This window comes from Aquarana catesbeiana, linkage group LG04 (genome assembly GCF_042186555.1).
Source record: "Aquarana catesbeiana isolate 2022-GZ linkage group LG04, ASM4218655v1, whole genome shotgun sequence".
NCBI classification, from domain to species: Eukaryota; Metazoa; Chordata; class Amphibia; order Anura; family Ranidae; genus Aquarana; species Aquarana catesbeiana.
This window is the reverse complement of record NC_133327.1, coordinates 248,996,780-249,018,468: the sequence shown is the minus strand read 5'-3', so window position 1 is coordinate 249,018,468 and position 21,689 is coordinate 248,996,780. Positions and strand designations below refer to the sequence as shown.

The window sequence follows — 21,689 nt, the reverse complement described above, 5'->3', positions numbered from 1 at the left end:
GACTCAGCCCGACTTTGTCAGCGATTTCAGAGACATCAGTGCACTTTCCTGCACAGATGTCTAGTGAAATCACATAGGTCCCAACTGTTCTCCTTTAAGAATGCCTACCTACTTTTGCTAATAGGTGTCCCTTATACCCATCTCAAAAAGTTGGGAGGTAAGAAATCGCCCCCTGAAGTCGCCCAAAGTAGTGCAGGAACTACTTTTGGGAATCGTTGTGGCGTCGCACCAATTCGGACAGTTCCATTGCCATCAATAGGCGCCGATTTGGCCTACAATTTGACATGTCAATTCAGACCTATGTGAACATGGGTGAAGTTGCATAGATATTAGAGCTGCACGGTTCTGGCCAAAATGAGAATCACAATTTTTTTGCTTAGAATAAAAAGATCACGATTCTCGTGACGTAAAATCTTTCACATTATCCCACAAAAAATTGGGCTAACGTTTCTTTTTTTTTTTTTAATTCATTAAAGTACTTTTTTCAAAAAAAAAATTGCATTTGAAAGGCGCAAATACAGTGTGACATAAAATATTGTAACAACCACCATTTTATTCTCTAGGGTCTCTACTAAAAAAATATATGTATAATGTTGGGGGGTTTTAAGTAATTTTCTAGCAAAAAAAAATGATTTTAACCTGAAACCAACAAATGTCAGAAAAATGTTTAGTGTTTAAGTAGTTAAACTTTCCTCACTTACACAGAATTCTATTTAATTGACAAATTGTTACAAGGTTTCTAGTTAAGTTCACTGATAAAGAATGTTCTAATTCTTGGCAGACTTCCTGGTTTTTCGACTGTGGCTTCAGAAGAGCAGAGAGAGTTCTTTACATAGCAAGAATCGTGAAACTCTTTTTTCAAGATCGTAAAGGGGAAAAAAATCACGATGACGATTAATCGTACAGCTCTAATAAATATGCATGGAAATCAAGGGGGACAACTTTTCATGTGACTCTGAGGTCCAAAGCTCCATGAAAAGTCACCCAAGTGTGAAAGTAACCTAATGCGATTAATTGATAACACCTTTGAATAAGGCCCCATATGCAATTGTGCGACCTTAAAATTGCACAGCTTTCTCATGACTTGAAGCAATGTCTGTGTAATCTTGTGGTGTATGGACCTCAAATTGCATCAAAGTCAAACCAAGGTAGTACAGGGACGAATTTGCTACACCTTCAGGATGCACAAGTGACAATAGGGCCAAATTCAAAGGTGTTATCCTTGAATCTCATTCACACTGCTGCGACCTGAAAGTCACACTATTTTGCTGCCACTTTGCTGCTGCAACTTGGCCCCAACTTCTGGGAATGCCTGTGTAATATTGTACCCGATATACCTTAAGTCACACCAAAGTAGTACAGGGACTACTTTGAAGTTGGTGCGACTTAAAGTAGCACAGATATGAATGGTTATGATTGAGAATCATGGGGTACAACTTGTCATGCAACTCAAAGGTCCAAATTTGCTGGAAAATTCACCCAGCTGTGAAACAAGTCATATATATTTTAATAAAAGGAGCTCTCATTTATACTTGCATAGTCCTTACTGATTTACATCAGCAGAACAAATGCAGGAAGTGATGTGTGCACATGGGACGGAAGCAAATGTGTGGTGATGCCAAACAAATCAATGAACCCCACCCACACCAAATCTAACTATAACATCCACCCCGCATTGATTAAGTACAAGTACATATCCTACACTTACCCGGCCAATAAGCAGCGCCTCCTCTCTGCTAAAGAGACCTCGCCATGTCCACCTAGATGGAGATCCTGACCAGCACAGGAACTTCCAGGTGCATACAATGAATAATTTCCAGGTCAGAAGGTGAAACTACGCTTTTGATTGCAGCTGCGAATATTTGATCTCAACCACGATTAGTATTTTTTTATTTTCAGATATGCAAATCTGTATTTCTACATATATTTGAAGGTAAACTTAAGGGAGTTTGCTAAGAAATGGTGTCCCTGGGTTAGCAGCAGGTGAATTACAAAGGGAAAAGGCCCAGTTTGAGCCCTGGTTCACACTGACAGAGGGAGGAAATCGTTCAGCTGAACTCCCACAATTTCATTCCTGCATGTCAGTCCCGACTGTGGGGGCAACATCAGAGACATCAGTGCAGGTTTCTGCACCAATATCAATACAAATCGCACCAATTAGAACAGTGCAATTGCCACAGATTTGACATGTCAAATCACACCAATGTGAACCAGAGCTGACACATTCAAACACTGCCTATCCACCAGCTGAATTCATTACCTGCAATTCTCCACAGCCGTTAATGATAAAGGTGGAATCCTTATATATACCTTGCAGTTGTGCAGAAGCCTAGGTTTACATTGGAGCGATTGGTCATGCAATTTGAGAGAGCAAATCGCATGACTATTGGCAATGGCACTGTTCCAATTGATGCAACATTTTTTTTGTGGCACCGCATCAATTTGCTAAAGTAGTTCCTGCACTACTTTTGCCGATTTCAGGTGCGACTTCAATAGACATTTGTGTATGAAGCCACCTGAAATCACGCTGACCTTGCTACTTTGAAATCATGCTACTTCAAGTGAAGTAGCGCAATTTCAAAGTAGGATGTGAACCAGGGCAAAGATTAGTTTTTTGGTGCACAAATACATATTGAAATAAAATATAGAAGCGATATTGCACTTTCCCAAAACCACCACCCACAAAAACTAAAGAAAAGTAGAAGGGAAAAAAAACAAAAAAAAAAAAAAAAAAAAAACACCACACACCCACACCCACACCACAACAAAAGCTCAATGTACTTTTATTTTACCAGCAGAAAAAAAAATAAATTTACATTTACTAGCTTCAAAAAAATTTGGACAGGATATATGGTACTACATTTAGCAATGGAATTTTAAGGGCCCTGCTCATAGGAGCTTACAATCTAAAATTAGACAAAACCTTAGAGTGGACACAGCTTTAATTTCAGTGTATAACGGGCAACACATCACATTATTATCTGAAAGATTATAGAAACATACTTAACAGTCACTCTTACAAAGCATTCCAACATAATATTGCAAAAGACTTATTCAAAACACCCACCACCAGCCCACAATCCACACATACATACATTGATGACCATGTTCTGCTGGAAGCTGCATTTCGGTGTACACGATTAAACGATATCAAAAATAGTAGGTCAGCAGATGCTTCCAAACGATGTTTGCATGATCAGATAGGAACAATACACACACAACATTGACAGCATGGCCACATAAACCCACTTTTGATTGAAAAAATGCACAAGAATTTCATCAACTCTCCCAATATTATTCCTTCTCCCTCACAACAAAAAACCTGACCTTCTCAGGCCAAACGAATCCCACTACTGCAGGCCTTTATATAAGAGAGGTTGTATTGTTAGCACACTGACACACCCAATAGAAGTACACGCCCACCAGTATCTTTCAATCTGTCTTTTCATGTATGTCTAAAGTGATTGCACCTGATGGGCAGGAACACATAATAGTGTTCGCAACTCTGTTAGCCCTTGGCTATGTGCATCAAATCTCCAACTACAGGCTAAAGATCAAAGTCCATTTGCATCCACATAAACAAAGCAACAGTTTTCTAAGCATATGTACCCGTGCAGTGTAAACCCTAAAATTTGAAATGTCCAAGTCCCTGGGCATGATTAGTGCTAATAAACATTAACATCAGTCCCTGGCTGCAATGAGCTTCCAATATAAAGTCCAAAATCAACGTTCTTACATTAGAACCTATTTCGACAGGAGACAAATAAGATGCCAGCATGTCTTTAGATTGTGGTGAGAAACCCACATAGGGAGAACATATAAACTTCAACACAAGTATTAGCATGTTGGGGAATTGAACCAACATCTCAGGTGCTGCTAGACAGAACTGCTACCCACTTGCCCACCAGGCAGCCCCACACATGTTCTCTGCATCTCTGTGGTGTGAACCAGCCCTAAGTCCATAGCCATGCTCAGTGTCACAAGCAATATACAGTATATTGGCCTAAGTATTGGGATGCCTGCCTTTAAACACACATGAACTGTAATGGCATCCCAGTATTAGTATTGGGTTCAAAACTCATTTGGCCCACCCTTTGCAGCTATAACAGCTTCAACTCTTCTTGTCCACAAGGTTTAGGAGTGTGTCTATGGGAATGTTTGACCATTCTTCCAAGTGCATTTGTGAGGTCAGGCACTGATGTTGGACGAGAAGGCCTGACCTACAGTCTCCTCTCTAATTTATCCCAAGGTGTTCTGTTGTGTTGAGGTCAGGACTCTGTGCAGGCCAGTCAAGTTCCTCCACCCCAAAATCACTCATCCATGTCTTTATGGACCTTGCTTTGTGCACTGGTCCAAATGATTTGGTGGAGGGGGATTATGGTGCGGGGTTGTTTTTCAGGGGTTGGGCTTGGCCTCTTAGTTTCAGAGAAGGGAACTCTTAAGGCGTCAGCATACCAAGACATTTTGGACAATTTCATGCTCCCAACTTTGTGGGAACAGTTTGGGGATGGCCCCTTCCTGTTCCAACATGACTGCACACCAGTACACAAAGCAAGGTCCATAAAGACATGGATGAGCAAGTTTGGGGTGGAGAAACTTGACTGGCCTGCACAGAGTCCTGGCCTCAACCCGATAGAACACCCTTTGGCTGAATTAGAGTAGAGACTGCAAGCCAGGCCTTCTCATCCAACATCAGTGCCTGGCCTCACAAATGCACTTCTGGAAGAATGATCAAACATTCCCATAGGCAGACTAAACCTTTTGGACAGCCTTCCCAGAAGCTGGTCTAGCTGCAAAGGGTGGGCCAAATCAAATTTTAACCCTACGGACTAAGACTGGGCTGCCATTAAAGTTCATGTGTGTGTAAAGGCAGGCGTCCCAATACTTTTGGCTATATAGTGTATCTGGAAAAGACTTACAATGGTGGTGGAACCCTCCTACACATAACTACTACATTTAGACATAATTATAGGACCTGGGAGATGAGACAACTTCTCTACATGAAGTAACATGGTTGGGATTTGAACCCAGACCCTCAGAGATACTAAGCAGAAGTTCTAACCTCTAAGCCACAGAGCTGCCACGTGTGAGACCCTCCTACACATAACTACACATAAATACACATAAAAACACATTAATACTTCATTTCTATGGACATACAGGTGATGGAATTACATTACTCAAGAGTTATTCTTCTTGATTTATTCTGTGATATTTGGTGTTTTTTTGTGGGTGAGAGTAGAATATTACCCTCAAATATTTGGGAATTACATTTTGATTTCTGATGTTGGTACACATATCACATTTTTTGGGCTCAAATTATGAATATTTGGAAATAATAAAAAGCACAAAAAATTGTGATTCATTTTAAATTTTCATCAGCAATGGTATTGTTTGTGGATTGTAAAGACACCTGTGTGAGTTTGGGGTAAAGATTGTTGTGAGATGAAGAGTAACAAGTGAAAGTGACAGAGAAAAATATATTTTACCAAAACATCAAAACATTCCACATTGTAGCATTCTTAAAAACAAAATATTTTAAGTAGAAGCAACAATGTTGCAAAGGAAAATTTATTTCACAGAAAGATACATTTCATCTCAACATTAAAAGGTTTTTTTTGTGAAAGTTAGAATTGTTCCATTAGAATCAATGACTGAAACTTCATTTGGACTAAATTAGAGCAGATTTTAACTCCCAAAAAATGCTCTCTAATTAGCTCTCATTTTGGTATTTACTATACCTCCAGGTAAAAAAGACACTTGAGTTAAAATGAGAGTTATTTTCAGGTCTGAGCATGCTCAGTTGTGTTGGCACCTAGTTGTCCAAAACGGGGAATTTTTCACTTTTCAGACTTTTAAAGATATTTCAGTGTAGAAATCACTTTTACACACAGTTTAAAAGCAGATAATCTTTAAATAATATACCGCATATTTCAGTACCATTTAGGCAATTATATCATGCTCTAAACATTATTTCCATGTGCAATTCTCTAGGTTTTAGCAGAGTAAGGGTTTGGGCTCTATTTAGTTTCAGGGAGCTATAGTAAATTCGATTTTGGGAGTATTTTCTCACCAGCGCTATAGTGAATACCGTTTTAGCGCGAATCAGCGCTATTAGCGCTAATTCGCGCTAAATTGCCGCGAATTAGCGCTAATTCGTGGCAATTTGCGCGAATTAGCGCTATAGCGCTATAGTAAATGACCCCCATAGACACAGAATTTGAGAGAGAATGTTTAAATGAGGGCAAATTCCCTCTTAGAATGTCGTTATCAGAACAGGGGCCCTTATTGAAAGAGCTGACCTCTCCTCCTGCCCTAGTGATGACTATACAAATTTTCATTTTCCATCATTTATTGCACAGGTGACAATATTCATTATTACAGAGACAAACCAATAAAAAAAACTGACAGAATACGTTTTGGCTTTGGATAAAAACAGTTTGTTAAAAATCTGTATATTGTCACCTCATAACCCCCACCTGTGTATTATAACATTAGGTGTTACAATATATTATACCAGGCCTTTACTTTTGATGATACGTGAAGTAGTTTAAAGTGCTTAAAGAGGAACTGCAGTCTGCTCACATAATTTGTAATAAAAACATCTTTGTCATTCTGATGCTTCCCTCCAACCACTTTGCATATTATTTTATACACTGTGATTCTGTACTTGTCAAATGTGCTGCACAAATCTCTATCCACTGAGTCTGACTGCAACCATTTTAACTGTGGGCAGCTGAAGCTGCTTCCTGGCCACCTTCTGGATTTACACAAACATACAGAGGCACACCTCCAGCTCTGCAGCTCTCATTGGCCCTCTTATTACTCACCCCCCTCCCTTCCTGGCAAACTCTCATGAGAGTGAGAGAGAGGTCTGTGCATGATGTCTTAAGCCTAGGCTAATGACTAGACAAGAAACAGGAAGTGGGCTGTATAAGGTATTTACTAGCAGAAAAAAAAGTTTTACTATCAACAGTTAAAACAACAAGGGCAGAAGATTTAATAGATAAAAAAATGAAACCGTGACTGAAAACTGCTTTAAAGTGGTTGTAAATAATAAATTAATAAAGCATATCCTTCTATAGGTTTACTTGCTTTGATCCAAACCACCTACTATGATTTCTGTCTGCTCTCCCATCTGTCTGCTATGTGCATTTCTGACAGTCTATGCCAACATTAGACAATCCCAAGAGATGACCCTGCCCCCCCCCACCCCCCAGCACAGAGCAGGTGATTGACAGCCTCAACTGTGCATGTTTCACTATGAGACTGTGTAGAGGGGAGTGTGTCCATTTCCTCCACTCAAGTCTCAGATTATGCTCAGCTCCCTGCTCTATGCCAGATCTATATTGGACCCTCACCCCCTCATATATTAGAATGCATTTTGACCAGGACCCTTGATTGATACAGTGGTGGTAAGTAATGCTTGTACCCCCCTACCCAGCATCTCAAATTACATACAGTGGCTGTCACCCTAGGAGGGGGAAGTCTCTGGGCAGGTTTGTCTAATCTGTCAGGTTGGTAACAATGTTAGCAGTCAGTCTGGAAGGCAAAAGACAAATAGTTGACAGATGGCTGTTAATTTGTGGTGGCAACTATTTATGATGCATACATCCCATTAAGAGAATAATCCCAGTATTTGACAGAAGAATGCATGTGTGTCTTTAACTTAACTTGGAGCAAGTAGACAAGAGATGCTGAATTCAAATCAGAACATCAGTTAGCTCATGATAAAGCACAGTGGCTTTGGTAAGGCAGTTTTCAACAAATATGGTGTCTCGCTCCAAAAAAGGGGCCCAGATTTGAAGATTTGCATGTGTAAAATCTAATGAGACCAAAAAATATATGTTGGTCCTGTGTGGAGAGTATGACAATGGGCAGTATGTACAGGAGAGGAGTGTGGAGAGTATGACAGTGGGCGGTATGTACAGGAGAGAAGTGTGGAGGGTATGACAGAGAGCAGTATATACAGGAGAGGAGTGTGGAGGGTATGACAGTGAGCAGTATGTACAGGAGAGGAGTGTGGAGGGTATGACAGTGGGCAGTATGTACAGGAGAGGAGTGTGGAGGATATGACAAGTGAGCAGTATGTACAGGAGAGGAGTGTGGAGGGTATGACAGCGGGCAGTATGTACAGGAGAGGAGTTTGGAGGGTATGACAAGTGAGCAGTATGTACAGGAGAGGAGTGTGGAGGGTATGACAGCGGGCAGTATGTACAGGAGAGAAGTGTATGACAGCAGGCACTATGTACAGGAGAGGAGTGTGGAGGGTATGACAGTGAGCAGTATGTACAGGAGAGGCGTGTGGAGGGTATGACAGCGGGCACTGTGTATGACAGTGGGTAGTATGTACAGGAGAGGAGTGAGGAGGGTATGACAGTGGGCACTATGTACAGGAAAAAAGTGTATGACAGTGGGCACTATGTATAGGAGAGAAGTGTGGAGGGTATGACAGTGAGCAGTATGTGCAAAAGAGGAGTGTGGAGGGTATGACCGTGGGCACTATGTACAGGTGAGGAGGATGAAGCAATCTGGGAAGGAAAAATGTAAAGGTTTGTGGAAGGATGTTTAGGGGCTGCATAGTGGTTAAGCGGGCCATACATGGATTTAAATTAAGCCAACTAGGCAGAGACCAGCCATAGTCGATTTATGTATGGGTTAGCTGGTTGTACACAAGTCAATCTTGTAAACAACTTGAGTACAACCAGGCTATCAGGTTTTTCCCAACACAATCAGTGCTGCCAGCTTTGGTTAGCAACACTGATCATTGTATTCTGTGGGCAGGGAAGGCTCTCATGGGGGAGGGGAAGTCTCTTTCTTTGGGGGATTTGGGTGTGTGAGGGTGGTTCAAGTTAGAGGGTGTGTGGGGACAGGCTGGGGAGAGATGTCTGTCAGCAGGGGGATGTGAGGTGGTCATGGAGGGATATCAATCAGTGGGTGGGGGGAGTAACTAGGAGTGATATATGTTTTGGAGTAGGGACTGTCATCTGCAAGTTGGGAAATGATCACCTGTGATATAAGTTGAAGGGAGGTGGCTAACATTGGAAGTGGCTTGGGAGTGACCTGGTTTGTGGTGAGTGTGAAATGGATGATGTGTTTCAAGTTTCCTCCACATTTGAGGTAATGCTTACTGCCCTCTGAAAAGTGATCTGTGGTGTATTGCTTTTCAACTAGTGGTATAACAGCAGCTAACAGGCGTTCATGAGGGGATACTGCTGCCTCCTTGTTTTTTTTGCTGAATGGTAGTTTCACATTGCTGGACTATGCTGCTACTGCAAGCAAATTTGGCTTGCAGCTGCAGAGTGGCCCCATTGAAATCAATAGATGAGTTTGACAGGCGAGTTTAAAGATGCTGCAGCTAAAGAAATTACAAAAAAAAACATTTGCAGCTGTGAAGTAAAGCAAAGATTTCTGTCAGGGACATCCGGTGAGGTCAGTAGCTGGTAAGACACTAGCTAGTATCAGAGCCAGATACACACAGGTTACATACGCCGTGATCATCAGAGTGAGAGAAATAATTCTAGTACCAGACCTCCTCTGTAACCCTAAACATGTAACCTCTAAAAATATTTTAAAGCGTCGCCTATGGAGATTTTTAAGTATTGAAGTTTGGCGCCATTATACAAGTGTGCGCAATTTTAAAGCATGACATTTTAGGTATCTATTTACTCGGCGTAACATCATCTTTCAAAGTAAACAAAAAAATCGGGCTAACTTTTGTGTTTTATTTTTTACATTTTTTTATTCATGAAACAGTTTCTTTAAAAAAAAAAACACGTTTGAAAAATTGCTGTGCAAATACCATGTTACATAAAAAGTTGTAACGACCGCCATTTTATTCCCTAGGGTGTCTGCTAAAACAATATATATAGTGTTTGGGGGTTCTGAGTTATTTTCTAGCAAAAAAATGATGATTTTTACATGTAGGAGAGAAGTGTCAGAATTGGCCTGGGTGGTAAGGGGTTAGTTACCATAAATAAGTAATATACAAATAATTATTATATATTGTTTTTAAAGTAATTTACTATATTTTCAAAAACTGTACTCAAGCAGGTGGCTTAACGGACAAAATACTGAAGTTTGAAGTTATAACTTCAAACCAGTAATTTCACAGTAAATACTGTAGATAAATAATTAATTATTATGTTATAACATATACCATAATAATATATCATTTAGCTTGATTAAAACTGTACCTTTTCAGCAGCAGAAGATTCTCATTCTCCTTCTTAACTGTGAGAAAAACATGGGATTATGGGTGAACCTTATATCCATAAACCCATGTTTTTTCCTTCTAATTAAGAGGGCTGGCCTGGAAGAGAGCATGTGTCTTTTAGACACATGCCCCCTTCTATAACACTGCAGTGAGAGGACAGCCTCTCACTGCAGAATTGTTATTTGACAGCTGGGGCCAATGGTACTTTACCATTGGTCCAAGGCTCCAAGCTGTCCATCGAGCTCAGTGCCTCTGACAAAAAGTGAGGAGAGGCACTGTGATCTCATCATCTCAGTCTGCTGAAAACAGAGTGTGCCAGCTTGTATTTAAACTGGCTGCTCTGTATGTAGCTTCTGACAGGCTGCACAAGGAGCCCCATATCTCTAGAACTATAGGTCCTAGGAGCCCCAAATTTTGACCAGTAGTGGGGTGGATCCCAATTTGGGGTCTCTACGACCCTCAAAGCTCTATTGTTTTTTATTTTTATTTTTTGTGATTTTGTTTTTTTGGGCAAATGGGCCTTACTTTAAGGTAAGGGGCTTGGAGCTGCTGCTCCAATAGCCACTATGTTAATCCAGCCCTGGGTCCTGGGAGTCCAACAAATATTTTACAAATAAGCTGCGCTACTTAAATATATACAAGGTGTGGGTAACCAAATCTATATGCATAAAAAAAGTAAAAAGTCCCGACCTCCACCCTGCCAGACCCAGCCTTCCCATGCTACTGCCACCCAGTATCCCTTCACCACCCCCACACACCCAAATGCCCCAAAGAAAAAGACTACCCCCCCATGGGAACTGGGACATCCCCTCTCCTCCCACACCAAAAGCCCTGACAACCTCCCCCCCCCACACTCCCTACACCCCTTCCTGGTCCCACCTGTGCTACAATATCTGCAGAGGTAGGTACTTGGGCACCCAATAATCAGTGTACAACCACAATGGACAATAGGAAATAAAGGATTCTCAAAAACTAGAAGTCTCTCAGACAGACCATTATATTATTTTGGATCAGTGGAACTTAAAATGATACTAAAGTCTCTTTTATTTTATTTAAAAATAACCAACATGTTATACTTACCTGCTCTGTGCAATGGTTTTGCACAGAGCAGCCCAGATTCTCCTCTACTCGGGTCCCTCTCCAGCGCTCCTGGCCTCTCCCTCCTGCTGAGTGCCCCCACAGCAAGCAGCTTGCTATGGGGGCACCCGAGCTGAGCTGCAGCTCTGTGTGTCCATTCAGACATAGAGCTGTGGTTCAGCTCCACCCCCTCTCTCGTCTGATTGGCTAACTGACTTTGTCTGAGAGCAGCGGGAGCCAATGGCGCCACAGCTGTGTCTCAACCAATTACGAGGGAGAGTCCCAAACTCGTACACATCACTGGAGGAAGATGGGGGGCTGAGGGGAGCTGCTGCAGACAGAAGGTTTTTTTATCTCAATGCATAGAATGACTGACTGACTTTACAACCACTTAAAATTCTAGTTTTCACTTTTCACTATCTGCCAAAACTGGAATATACCAGGTCATACAAAAAGTAAATATTTCCATGCAGGGTTTTTTTCTTAGACAACTAATCGTTATTTTCTGATTATAGCGAAACCATTTTCTACACATATTTTTAATAATTATCAATAACAATTTATACATACATTTGTAGAAGTTATTACAATTAATATTTTTAAACTAGCCATATGGCGAAGATGACAATTGGTCCAATAACAATACTACTAGGTAGACACCTTAGGTAAGCTGCAATTATCTTAAAACCACATAATATATTTTAAATAGAACAGGTAATTCTATCATAGTCTGCTTTTAATGGGATCAAGCATTGTTGGCTTTCTTTTATTTTTCAGAAATGTGGTCAGTAGAATGCGAATGTACTCTCTTCTCTCCACTCTACAGTCTCGCTACTATTGCTGCATTTTCCATAAGAAAATAGGATACATTAAATATTCAAGTAGGATAACAGACAGGTATCAAGCAAATACTGCATTTTGTAACAAAAAAAAAAATCAAGATATAATATTAGCATCTTTGGGGGTTTTTTGTTTTAGTTTTTTTTTTAGTTTTTGATCTGGCTATATTGTAGTTGATTGTGTCACGTGGTCAGTCTACAGATAGGTTGTATGTTTGTCATAAAACAAATGCATATTGCATGTAAAAGGGTTAAAAAATTCAATACAATACGTGAAGAGCACAATCAACAAGCTTAATAACATACAATGTGAGGAACAAGGTAATCACATCTAGTATTTCAGATAATTTCTCAATATATTACATAACAGGTATAATATTGTGATAATAGGTAGCTTTTGTATGCTTTGTAAAGCTGATTATCAATGTTTATCAGCTATGGATATGCTGAGTGTGGCAGTAAAGCAAACGTTCTTCTAAAGTCAGTTATGTAAAATGTTCCATGAAAAGCTTCTATGTTCAGTAAATTTTTATATATACAAAGAATGAACTGTTTGCTCACCATTTCATTCTCTTCCCCTTGGTTAAGTATGGCATGTTTTTCTCCCATTTCTTCATCGACTGCTTGCTAAAGATTAGCAGGGGAATGTAGCAATACTGAATAATCCCTTCTGACTTGCACACTCCCTCACTCTGGTGCTTTTATAGTCACAACAAGTACAACCTCTTTACTTGCCTAATGACTCAGATTAGCATTCAGGCTTCATGACACTTCCATATGAAATTTTTTTTAATTAATTGAACAATCCAACCAGATATTAATGACCTTTAAATCTAAAGGCCATCTGTGTGAAGTGTGACCTTTAAATCTAAAGGCCATCTGTGCTAAGTGTGCCAAAATCAAACCACAGAACTCCTAAAAAATCAGGGCATTCATATGAAACTAGTGGAGGCTTTGAGACCCTTTAACATCCCATCTCATTATTTACTACTTGAATTCAACCTTAATGTGAATCAATGTTTTGGTACATGCATCAAACAATTTGTAGCTTGGGTTATCAAGGGGTGATATTACAAGTTGGGGGAGCTGTACGTTCTTGCTGATATGAATCTACACAGGACATAAGTGTTTATATTATATCATTATGTGCATTAACACATACATTTTACAGTTTTGTACTAATAAACTTGTATTGTTTTATAGAAAATTATAGACTGTTTGGCACCTTTAAGGTCCATTCTAAAAATTGCTTTCATTAAGTTGCTCCCTCTCAAAGACTCACATAAAGATTGTAGCCCCAAAATAATCCTGCCAAAGTGTGTATGCTGGCTGTGAACAGAGTTTAAGTATAGATAAAGAAAAAAAAATAACCTATAATCTTAAAGAAAGTAAAGTAATTTGTTTAAACTAGGCTGTAAATTTGGATTCAGGCTTTTACCATTTATTATCTAATAAATAGATTGTAGTGAAAGCTTTCAAAACACCCTCTTCCCCTGATTTTAATAGATTTTCATTTTATGCATGAAACGAATACTCTCCCCACACTTCTATTATGTTTCCACTGTCCCTTCACTTACTTTTCCAATGCTTTTTCCAGCTGCTTTAAGGTGTCTAAACAAGTATTTACATTTAAAAAACATTCATAAAATATGTTGAAAGCATATATAATCTTTTGGAAACAATTTTGGTTAAAAGCAATGGTCTGAATACCACATGCTTGAATCCAATCCCTTCTGATTTAATCTAGTGTCTCTTTAGTTTCAAAACAATTGCACATAGATTAAAGTTATTGCTTCCATGACATTATTTTATAAGTCGTGTACCAGGATACCCCATGAAAAAAAATCTCTTATTTATATGTAGTCCTTCCCCTCTGAAGGCTAGTCTACATGGGCTTTTGAGATCAGTTGAGCCAGGTTAGACATGAACATTTTTTGTGTCAATATATTCACACAGTCTCCATGTATTAAATTTGGAGGCCAGCTATTATCAAAGGTTAGAAAATTCTGGACTGTAAGCTGCATCTTCATATTCTCCATTACCAACCTAACTCCCACTTGGAAGCTCTGCTTTGTAAACCCTTTCAGTTATCTGCTCTCCACTCCAGAATTCTTTTGGATAAGCATGAGAGCCAAGAATAAATGTAAATGTTAAGTACTGGGTCTGGACCTGAAACCTTTTTCTCCTCCCATGAACTTTCTGATTTAACCAGTTCAATACAGGGCATTTTCACCCCCTTCCTTCCCAGACCAATTTTTAGTTTTCAGCACTGTCGCACTTTAAACGACAATTGCGCGGTCGTGCAATGCTGTACCCAAACAAAATTGACGTCCTTTTTTCCCCGCAGGTAGAGCTTTCTTTTGGTGGTATTTGATCACCTCTGCGGTTTTTATTTTTTGCGCTATAAACAAAAGAAGAGCGACAATTTTGAAAAAAACACAACATTTTATACTTTTTGCTATAATAATTATCCCAATTTTTTAAAAAAAAAACAAATTTTTTCCTCAGTTTCAGCCGATACATATTCTTCTACATATGTTTGGTAAAAAAAAATCGCAATAAGCGTATATTGATTGGTTTGCGCAAAATTTATAGCGTCTACAAAATACGGGATAGATTTATGGCATTTTAAAAAAATTTTATTTATTTTTTTTTTTTTACTAGTAATGGCGGCTATCTGCGATTTTTTTTCGTGACTGCGACATTATGGCGGACACATCGGACACTTTTGACACATTTTTGGGACCATTCACATTTATACAGCGATCAATGCTATAAAATTGCATTGATTACTGTGTAAATGTGACAGGCAGGGAAGGGGTTAACCACTAGGGGGAGACAAGGGGTTAATTATGTTTCCTAGGGAATGATTCTAACTGTAGGGGGTGGGGACGTACAAGGGGAGGAGACTGATCTGTGTTCCTCTGTACTGGGAACACAGATCGGTCTCCTCTCAACTGACAGGACATGGATCTGTGTGTTTACACACACAGATCCACGGTCCGGTCCGGTTAACGGGCAATCGCGGGTGCCCGGCAGACATCGTGGCCGCCGGGCACACGCACTGGGTCCCGAGCAACATGGCGGGCGCACGCACGCGCCCCCGAGATGGCCGGGAAGCCCAGGACGTCATATGACGGCCACCCAGGATGGGAGATCCCATCTCAGGCCGTCATATGACTATGGCTGGGTAATGAAGTGGTTAAACTATGCCTCTGCATTTCCTGTTTGCCAGATTATTGTGCTCTCTCCAGCTGATATCTTGCTCCTTGTATACCTGTTGCTGCCCATATCCTTGCTACTACTCGTTACTGACCCCTGGCTTGTTCATTGACTATACTTCTTGTCTGATCTGATCTAGCTACTACTTGTTACTGACCTTTGTTTACTGACTACATTTCTGCTTGATCCCTACATGCTATATCTTTTCCTGGACCCTGGCTATCTCACCTCCTGGTGGGGGGGTCCTTAGGACCACCACATGATCTCCACCATCAGGAGCTCTGGTGATTACTGGATAATGTTTAAACCCTGTGCCTTAGGTGAGCCTGTGTCATCTGATAGGGGGGTCTCCTTGTACATTTCCAGCTGACCACCTGTAAACCTCTCTACTGTTACAGTTACTGGCCTCTGACCCCAGACCATGACAGTAGAACTTCATTCTAGTAGTGGCTTTGTCCTGTCCCGTTATTGTCTTTTTTTTTCTTGCTCTGTGCTTTTTTCTAATTATTATTTTCTTTTGTTGCCTAGTACATTTATTGCTTACCAAAAAATCACCTCACACATTATATTTAATTACTAATATTTAGGTAACATTTATATGCATTGTTTTTTCGCATACAAAAATCCTCAAATCAACATACACTATATTATCAAAAGTATTGTGACACCTGCCTTTACATGCACATGAACTTTAATGACATCCGTGTCTAAGTCCATAGGGTGCAGCTATGCCAAACTTCAACTCTTCTGAAAGGCTGTCCACAAGGTTTAGGTGTGTGTCTATGGGAATGTTTGATCATTCTTCCAGAAGTGCATTTGTGAGGTCAAGCACTGATGTGGACAAGAAGGCCTGGTTCACAGTCTCCGCTCTAATTCATCCCAAAGGTGTTCTATCGGGTTGAGGTCAGGACTCTGTGCAGGCCAATCAAGTTCCTCCACCACAAACTCGCTCATCCATGTCATTATGGACTTTGCTTTGTGCACTGGAAAATAGTAGATTTCCCCTTACAGAGTGTCTCTTCTGCCAGCTTCTTTGAACTCCCACCATCAGCTGGAAAAACTGCAAGGACTTTGGGAATCTCAGGGCAGCCCACTAATCTGGATACCCCCTCCAGAGGAATTGCTCCTCATGCATATTGTGGTCTGTAAGCCCATATTATTGTAATATTGAAAAAGTGCCTTGTTAAACTGAAGGAAATTACTTAGCTCTAAATTGCCAAACATGTTTAATTCGATTATACATACCTGATACAGTACATACAATATATATTCTTTCTTTGTTAGTATACAAAGGAAATATTGATGTCCATTACAGTATATTCCTCTTAAACAGCAATATTTTGTGTCCCACCAACTTTTACTATTTTATGTCATCCAGTATACCCCTTTGATGGCTGCTAACTTGGTCTGGTTTGTGATCTTCCCTTTTATGGAGTATTTTTAAAGATTTCAAAAAGCTTAGTAGAAGGGTGGGTAGAGATAAGGAGACATAAGTACAATGCAGACAAAAAAAAAATATTTAGCCCACAGGACTTTTAATGAGTCACACCTCAAAGATGATATATAAAAAATATGAAAAATGTATTAACAGACATTTAAAAACAAAACATAATACAAAAATATAATGAGCATCAATATATATAAATAGTATTCAACTGAGATCAACAAAGAAACCTTTCCATAGAACCTATGTAGTCCATAAAGATGACCACCATCAATCTGAAATAGCTGTGCTATTGTTCTCGATGAAAAAATCTTGCTTCTTCAGGAGATGCACAGGAAAGTATTATTGACTGCACAAAAATTTCACCCACTTCCACCCGAGTGGTGGTGAGGCTAAAGGATGGATTAGAGTTGGATGTGTAGCAATATATATAATTGATAACAACAACCAAAAACAATTTGTGAAGGGACGAGGGAATGAGAGAAAAGCTGTACTCTCAGAAAGGAGAACCGCATGGTAGATATCAAATCCAGCAAGGAAGAGAAAATCACCCCACACCTTAGGGGAAAGACAGAGAAACATCCAGCAATAGGATTCCAAAGCAGTGATGAGACATAACTACAAGTCAATTTGTTACATTGCATGTTATATTTAGAAAAAACAACGACGGACATTGACTATGGATTTAAATGGATAAATCTTACCTTAGACATCTGACGATTGGGAGACAGTATGTACATGAGACAGCAACAAGCACTGCTAGTTGAGGCTTGTTGGGGAGTTGCAGTTATAAACAAGCAACTACCCAGGTATCCAATAATCCCCCTTTTTAGAGCATTATTGCTTGAAAATCTGCTAGTAATTGTTTTTGGAATGCTGATTTCATTGCTTATCACATTGCTTCCCAGAACAACCTGTCCTTTATTGCATAATCAGTAGGATAGAAAATATCTCTTTGGATATGGATATTCAATGTCACCAAAAGTATGTGACTCAAATTAAAAACCTTGTGTTTGGGTAGGATTCCATAGCAACTTTACTTATCTGGGATTATTTCACTTTTATTGGCACGAATTGCACATTTAGCATTACCTTTTCATTATAGTCTCCTTATTTGATTTGTCGCTTTAGTCAGGCTAAGGGAACAACAAAAGTTTGTCTTATTATTGAGTAAATAGGTATGAGTAAATGTTAATAACGGGTATTCCTAATAAAGAAATACCAGTTATTAACATTTATATGAACTGTCCCTCAGATATTTTTGGACTTTGATCATACCACCAGCATTTTGCGAACACTTTTGCACTTTATTGCTTTGTTTGCACTTTATTAGAAATACCTGTTATTATTATATTATGCATGATGTTGAAGATTTTTTGCACCTGACTATTCAGCACCTTATCTTTTAGCACAGTTGTGGAAGCAATATTTATTTAACTGTGTTTAGTACCATTATGAATGTTTACTATTGTTTTATTATATTGGAGATTTTTAGCATTTGAGCATTCAGTATATCAGTATTAGCACGTTTTGGAAGTGTCATTCATTTAGTGTGTTATCACACCTACTATTGTTTATTTATTTTTAGTTAGTGCAACATACCTATTTACTCATTTCATTTCTGTGTGGGAACACTTTTATATGTGGCAGCTTCTCCCATCTTTATGTTTGTTTATTTGAGTTAGTCTGGTTTTGCGCATTCGTTTTTTTTCCCTTTGTATATTTGTCTTCTTCTTATTATTATAATGATACAGGATTAATATAATTCCAAACGTTTGTGTGCAGCATCCAGGCAGAAATATCTCTATATCTTTACCATATGCATCCTATGGAAACAATGTTTTATTTATAACCGATTGTTTCCTTGCGCATTGAAAAAGTATTGTTCCTTTTATTTTTGTTTTTGCTTTCACAGTCAAACATATGGAGACTGAGAAAGTGGCCCGAAAACATCTTTGCCTTTTGCTGAGAGTTTCTTGAAAACACATGAAATGGTTAGAGGTGTGTTTATAAAAAAAAAATGCATACTTATTTGCCCAGTGAATGTTCCACTACATTTATTTTGTGTGAATGCAGCAAAAAAACAAAACAACAAATGTTAATAGGCTATTTGCTGTTCCGGTCAATAGTTTTCATTTACAAATGCCACATTTGGTCAATGAATGTACCTCAGAAAATACCAATGATACTTAGCACAATCTAGTGATCAATTTTAGTATATTCTATATTAAATCAATGAGAATCATTTGACCAACACAGGAAGTAGCCTAATACCATTCTTTTTTTTCCCATTCCCACAAACTGAATGTACTTACACATTCACTGGGTGAATTGCTGTGATTTAAAAAAAAAACAATAAACATCTATTAATGTTGTCCTATGTGCAATTACCTTCTATGTAAACAGCACCATATAACTTCAGTGAATAATTAAGAAGCAGTTTAATACAGTATTTTCATGTTCCACAAATTTCAATCACTTATTTAAGAAAACCGGCTAGTACATTTGTAGCTTCTTTACGTTTTTTTAACTGCTTTTGTAGAGATGTAAAAAGAAAAGTCAATGTTTTTTGTGATATACTGATTTTATGCATGTTAACCTCTTGGCCCTGGCGCCTCCCGACCCTTTAAGAGATTTATGACGCCAGGAGGCGGGATGCGGCCTAAAATCACGTGACTGCCATGATTAGCTGTCATGGCGGTTACGTGGTCCGAAAACTCCCCATAGCAAGTAGCGATCAGGAGCTTTCGGTAAAGCGACGGTAACTGTGCCAGGAGCATGCTGCACATGCACTCTTGCCACAGGTGTAGTGGGGCAATTTATGTAAATATGCAGCTTTTCGGCACTAAGGACCAGGTGCCCAGAGGCCGCATATTTGTGTACAGCCAGCGCCAAAAGGGTTAAAGAAACTTGCATTTAAAATGAAAAGACCTTACTAAAAAGACCAGCTAAAAAATGATTATGTAGAACATGTAAACAGGCCTTTTGGTTTGCAACTTACAGCAACTTACATAGCACACAGCTTTTCCAGAAGATTAGGCTATTGTGGGAAGTCCCTTCCTGATTGCTTTTAGAGTGCTTTAGTTCCAGTGAGATGGCCCTTTGTTGTTGGGCCTTGGATCCCTTCAGCTGTTTACTTGTGTTACCAGATGTACTCTGGACTTCAAGGTTTGACCTGAACCCTGATTCAGATCTAATTTCAGCTGTTCAAACGGTTCCGCAGAATAGGCTGATTTAAATGGGTGTTGGGCCAGATCAAACCTCTGGCTGTAGCTGTCAGGAAAGGTCTCCTCCGCTGGTAATATCGATCATTTGGCGTGCAGTACTGAGGTCTACCAGCAGGTGTCTCCTGGCAGTTTGGAGCTGTCAGAAGAGCTTTTCCCTGCAGGTATTTTGTCACCTTTGGGCCGCAGTACTGGCGTCCACCAGCGGAGGAATCCTGGCAGTATGGAGCAGGTATCCCCCTCTGCAGACAGGTGTCACCTGACCTTAATTAGCAGAGCTGCAGTATAAATACCCGACAAGTGCACACTCATGTTGCCCTGGTATTGTCCTTGAGCCCTGACCTGCAGCCTGCTCCTCTGATCCTGAAACCTGAACCTGAAGCCTGATTCCTGATTCCAGGAACCTGTTGATCCTGCTTCCTGTCTGTTACCTGAACCCTGGACCCTGAGCCTTGTACCTGACCCATCCCTCTTGTGATCCATCCATCCTCTCTTGTCCTGTTTGTTTCCCTTCCCAGCTACTGATCTCCTGTTTATGACCCTGGCCTGGCTTGACTATGATTCTGGTACTCCCTTTTGCTACATATGCTGGTTGTGTATTATCACTGGTTGTTTGGGTTGTTCACTCTGTATTGGTGGTGTGTTTACATGTATATGCATTTACCTTAATAAACTTACTTTCACCTATTTATGTCTGGTTCACTCTGTTGCAGTCCACACAGTTCTGGTCTTATCTGGTATATGACAGAGAAGAGGCAAGAGTAGCTGGGGGAAGTTCCTGTGGGTTTGTAGGCAGCCGAGAAGAAGCAGGCATGGGCACTTCAAGCTGGGCAGCAGGCACATCAGGCTGGACAGCGGACAGGAACACTTCAAGCTGGGCAGCGGACAGAAACACTTCAAGCTGGGCAGCGGACAGGAACACTTCAAGCTGGGCAGCGGACAGGAACACTTCAAGCTGGGCAGCAGGCACTTCAGGCTGGGCAGCAGGCATGGGCACTTCAAGCTGGGCAGTAGGCACATCAGGCTGGGCAGCAGGCACAGGCATTTCAAGCTGGGCAGCAGGCACAGGCACTTCAAGCTGGGCAGCAGGCATGGGCACTTCAAGCTGGGCAGCAGGCATGGGCACTTCAAGCTGGGCAGCAGGCACATCAAGCAGGGCAGCAGGCACAGGCACTTCAAGCTGGGCAGCAGGCACATCAGGTTGGGCAGCAGGCACGGGCACTTCAAGCTGGGCAGCAGGCACATCAAGCAGGGCAGCAGGCACAGGCACTTCAAGCTGGGCAGCAGGCACATCAGATTGGGCAGCAGGCACGGGCACTTCAGGCTGGGCAGCAGGCATGGGCATTTCAGACTAGGTAGCAAGCACTGGGACGTCAGACTGGGTAGCAAGCTCTGGGACGTCAGACTGGGTAGCAAGCACTGGGACGTCAGACTGGGTAGCAAGCACTGGGTTGTCAGACTGGGTAGCAAGCAGACGGACGTCCCAGTGCTTGCTACCCAGTCAGACGTCCCAGTGCTTGCTACCCAGTCTGACATCCCAGTCCAGTTCAGGAGGGTTGGTTGTGCCCACATACCCCATTTTCTGTATTCTCAGGTAAGGGGGCCAACTTTTTATGTTGTTTTTCATTGGGATAACCCCCTAAAATCCATACCAGCTTGAACTTAAT

At 40.5% G+C, this 21,689-nt stretch overlaps 1 protein-coding gene across 2 annotated transcripts in view; it reads right to left on the bottom strand.

Annotated features, from left to right (window-relative positions):
- Positions 1 to 12,846, bottom strand: part of LOC141139853 (probable cation-transporting ATPase 13A4) — a 203,175-nt gene extending 190,329 nt beyond the window's left edge. For both annotated transcript variants that reach the window (XR_012243820.1, XM_073626383.1), the window contains exon 1: positions 12,694 to 12,846. Coding sequence is in view for 1 of the 2 variants with exons in the window: in XM_073626383.1 (XP_073482484.1) it covers positions 12,694 to 12,741 (48 nt within the window). In the remaining variant the exon portion in view is untranslated. The remainder of the gene's footprint in view (positions 1 to 12,693) is intronic.
- Positions 12,847 to 21,689: the final 8,843 nt, after the last annotated feature.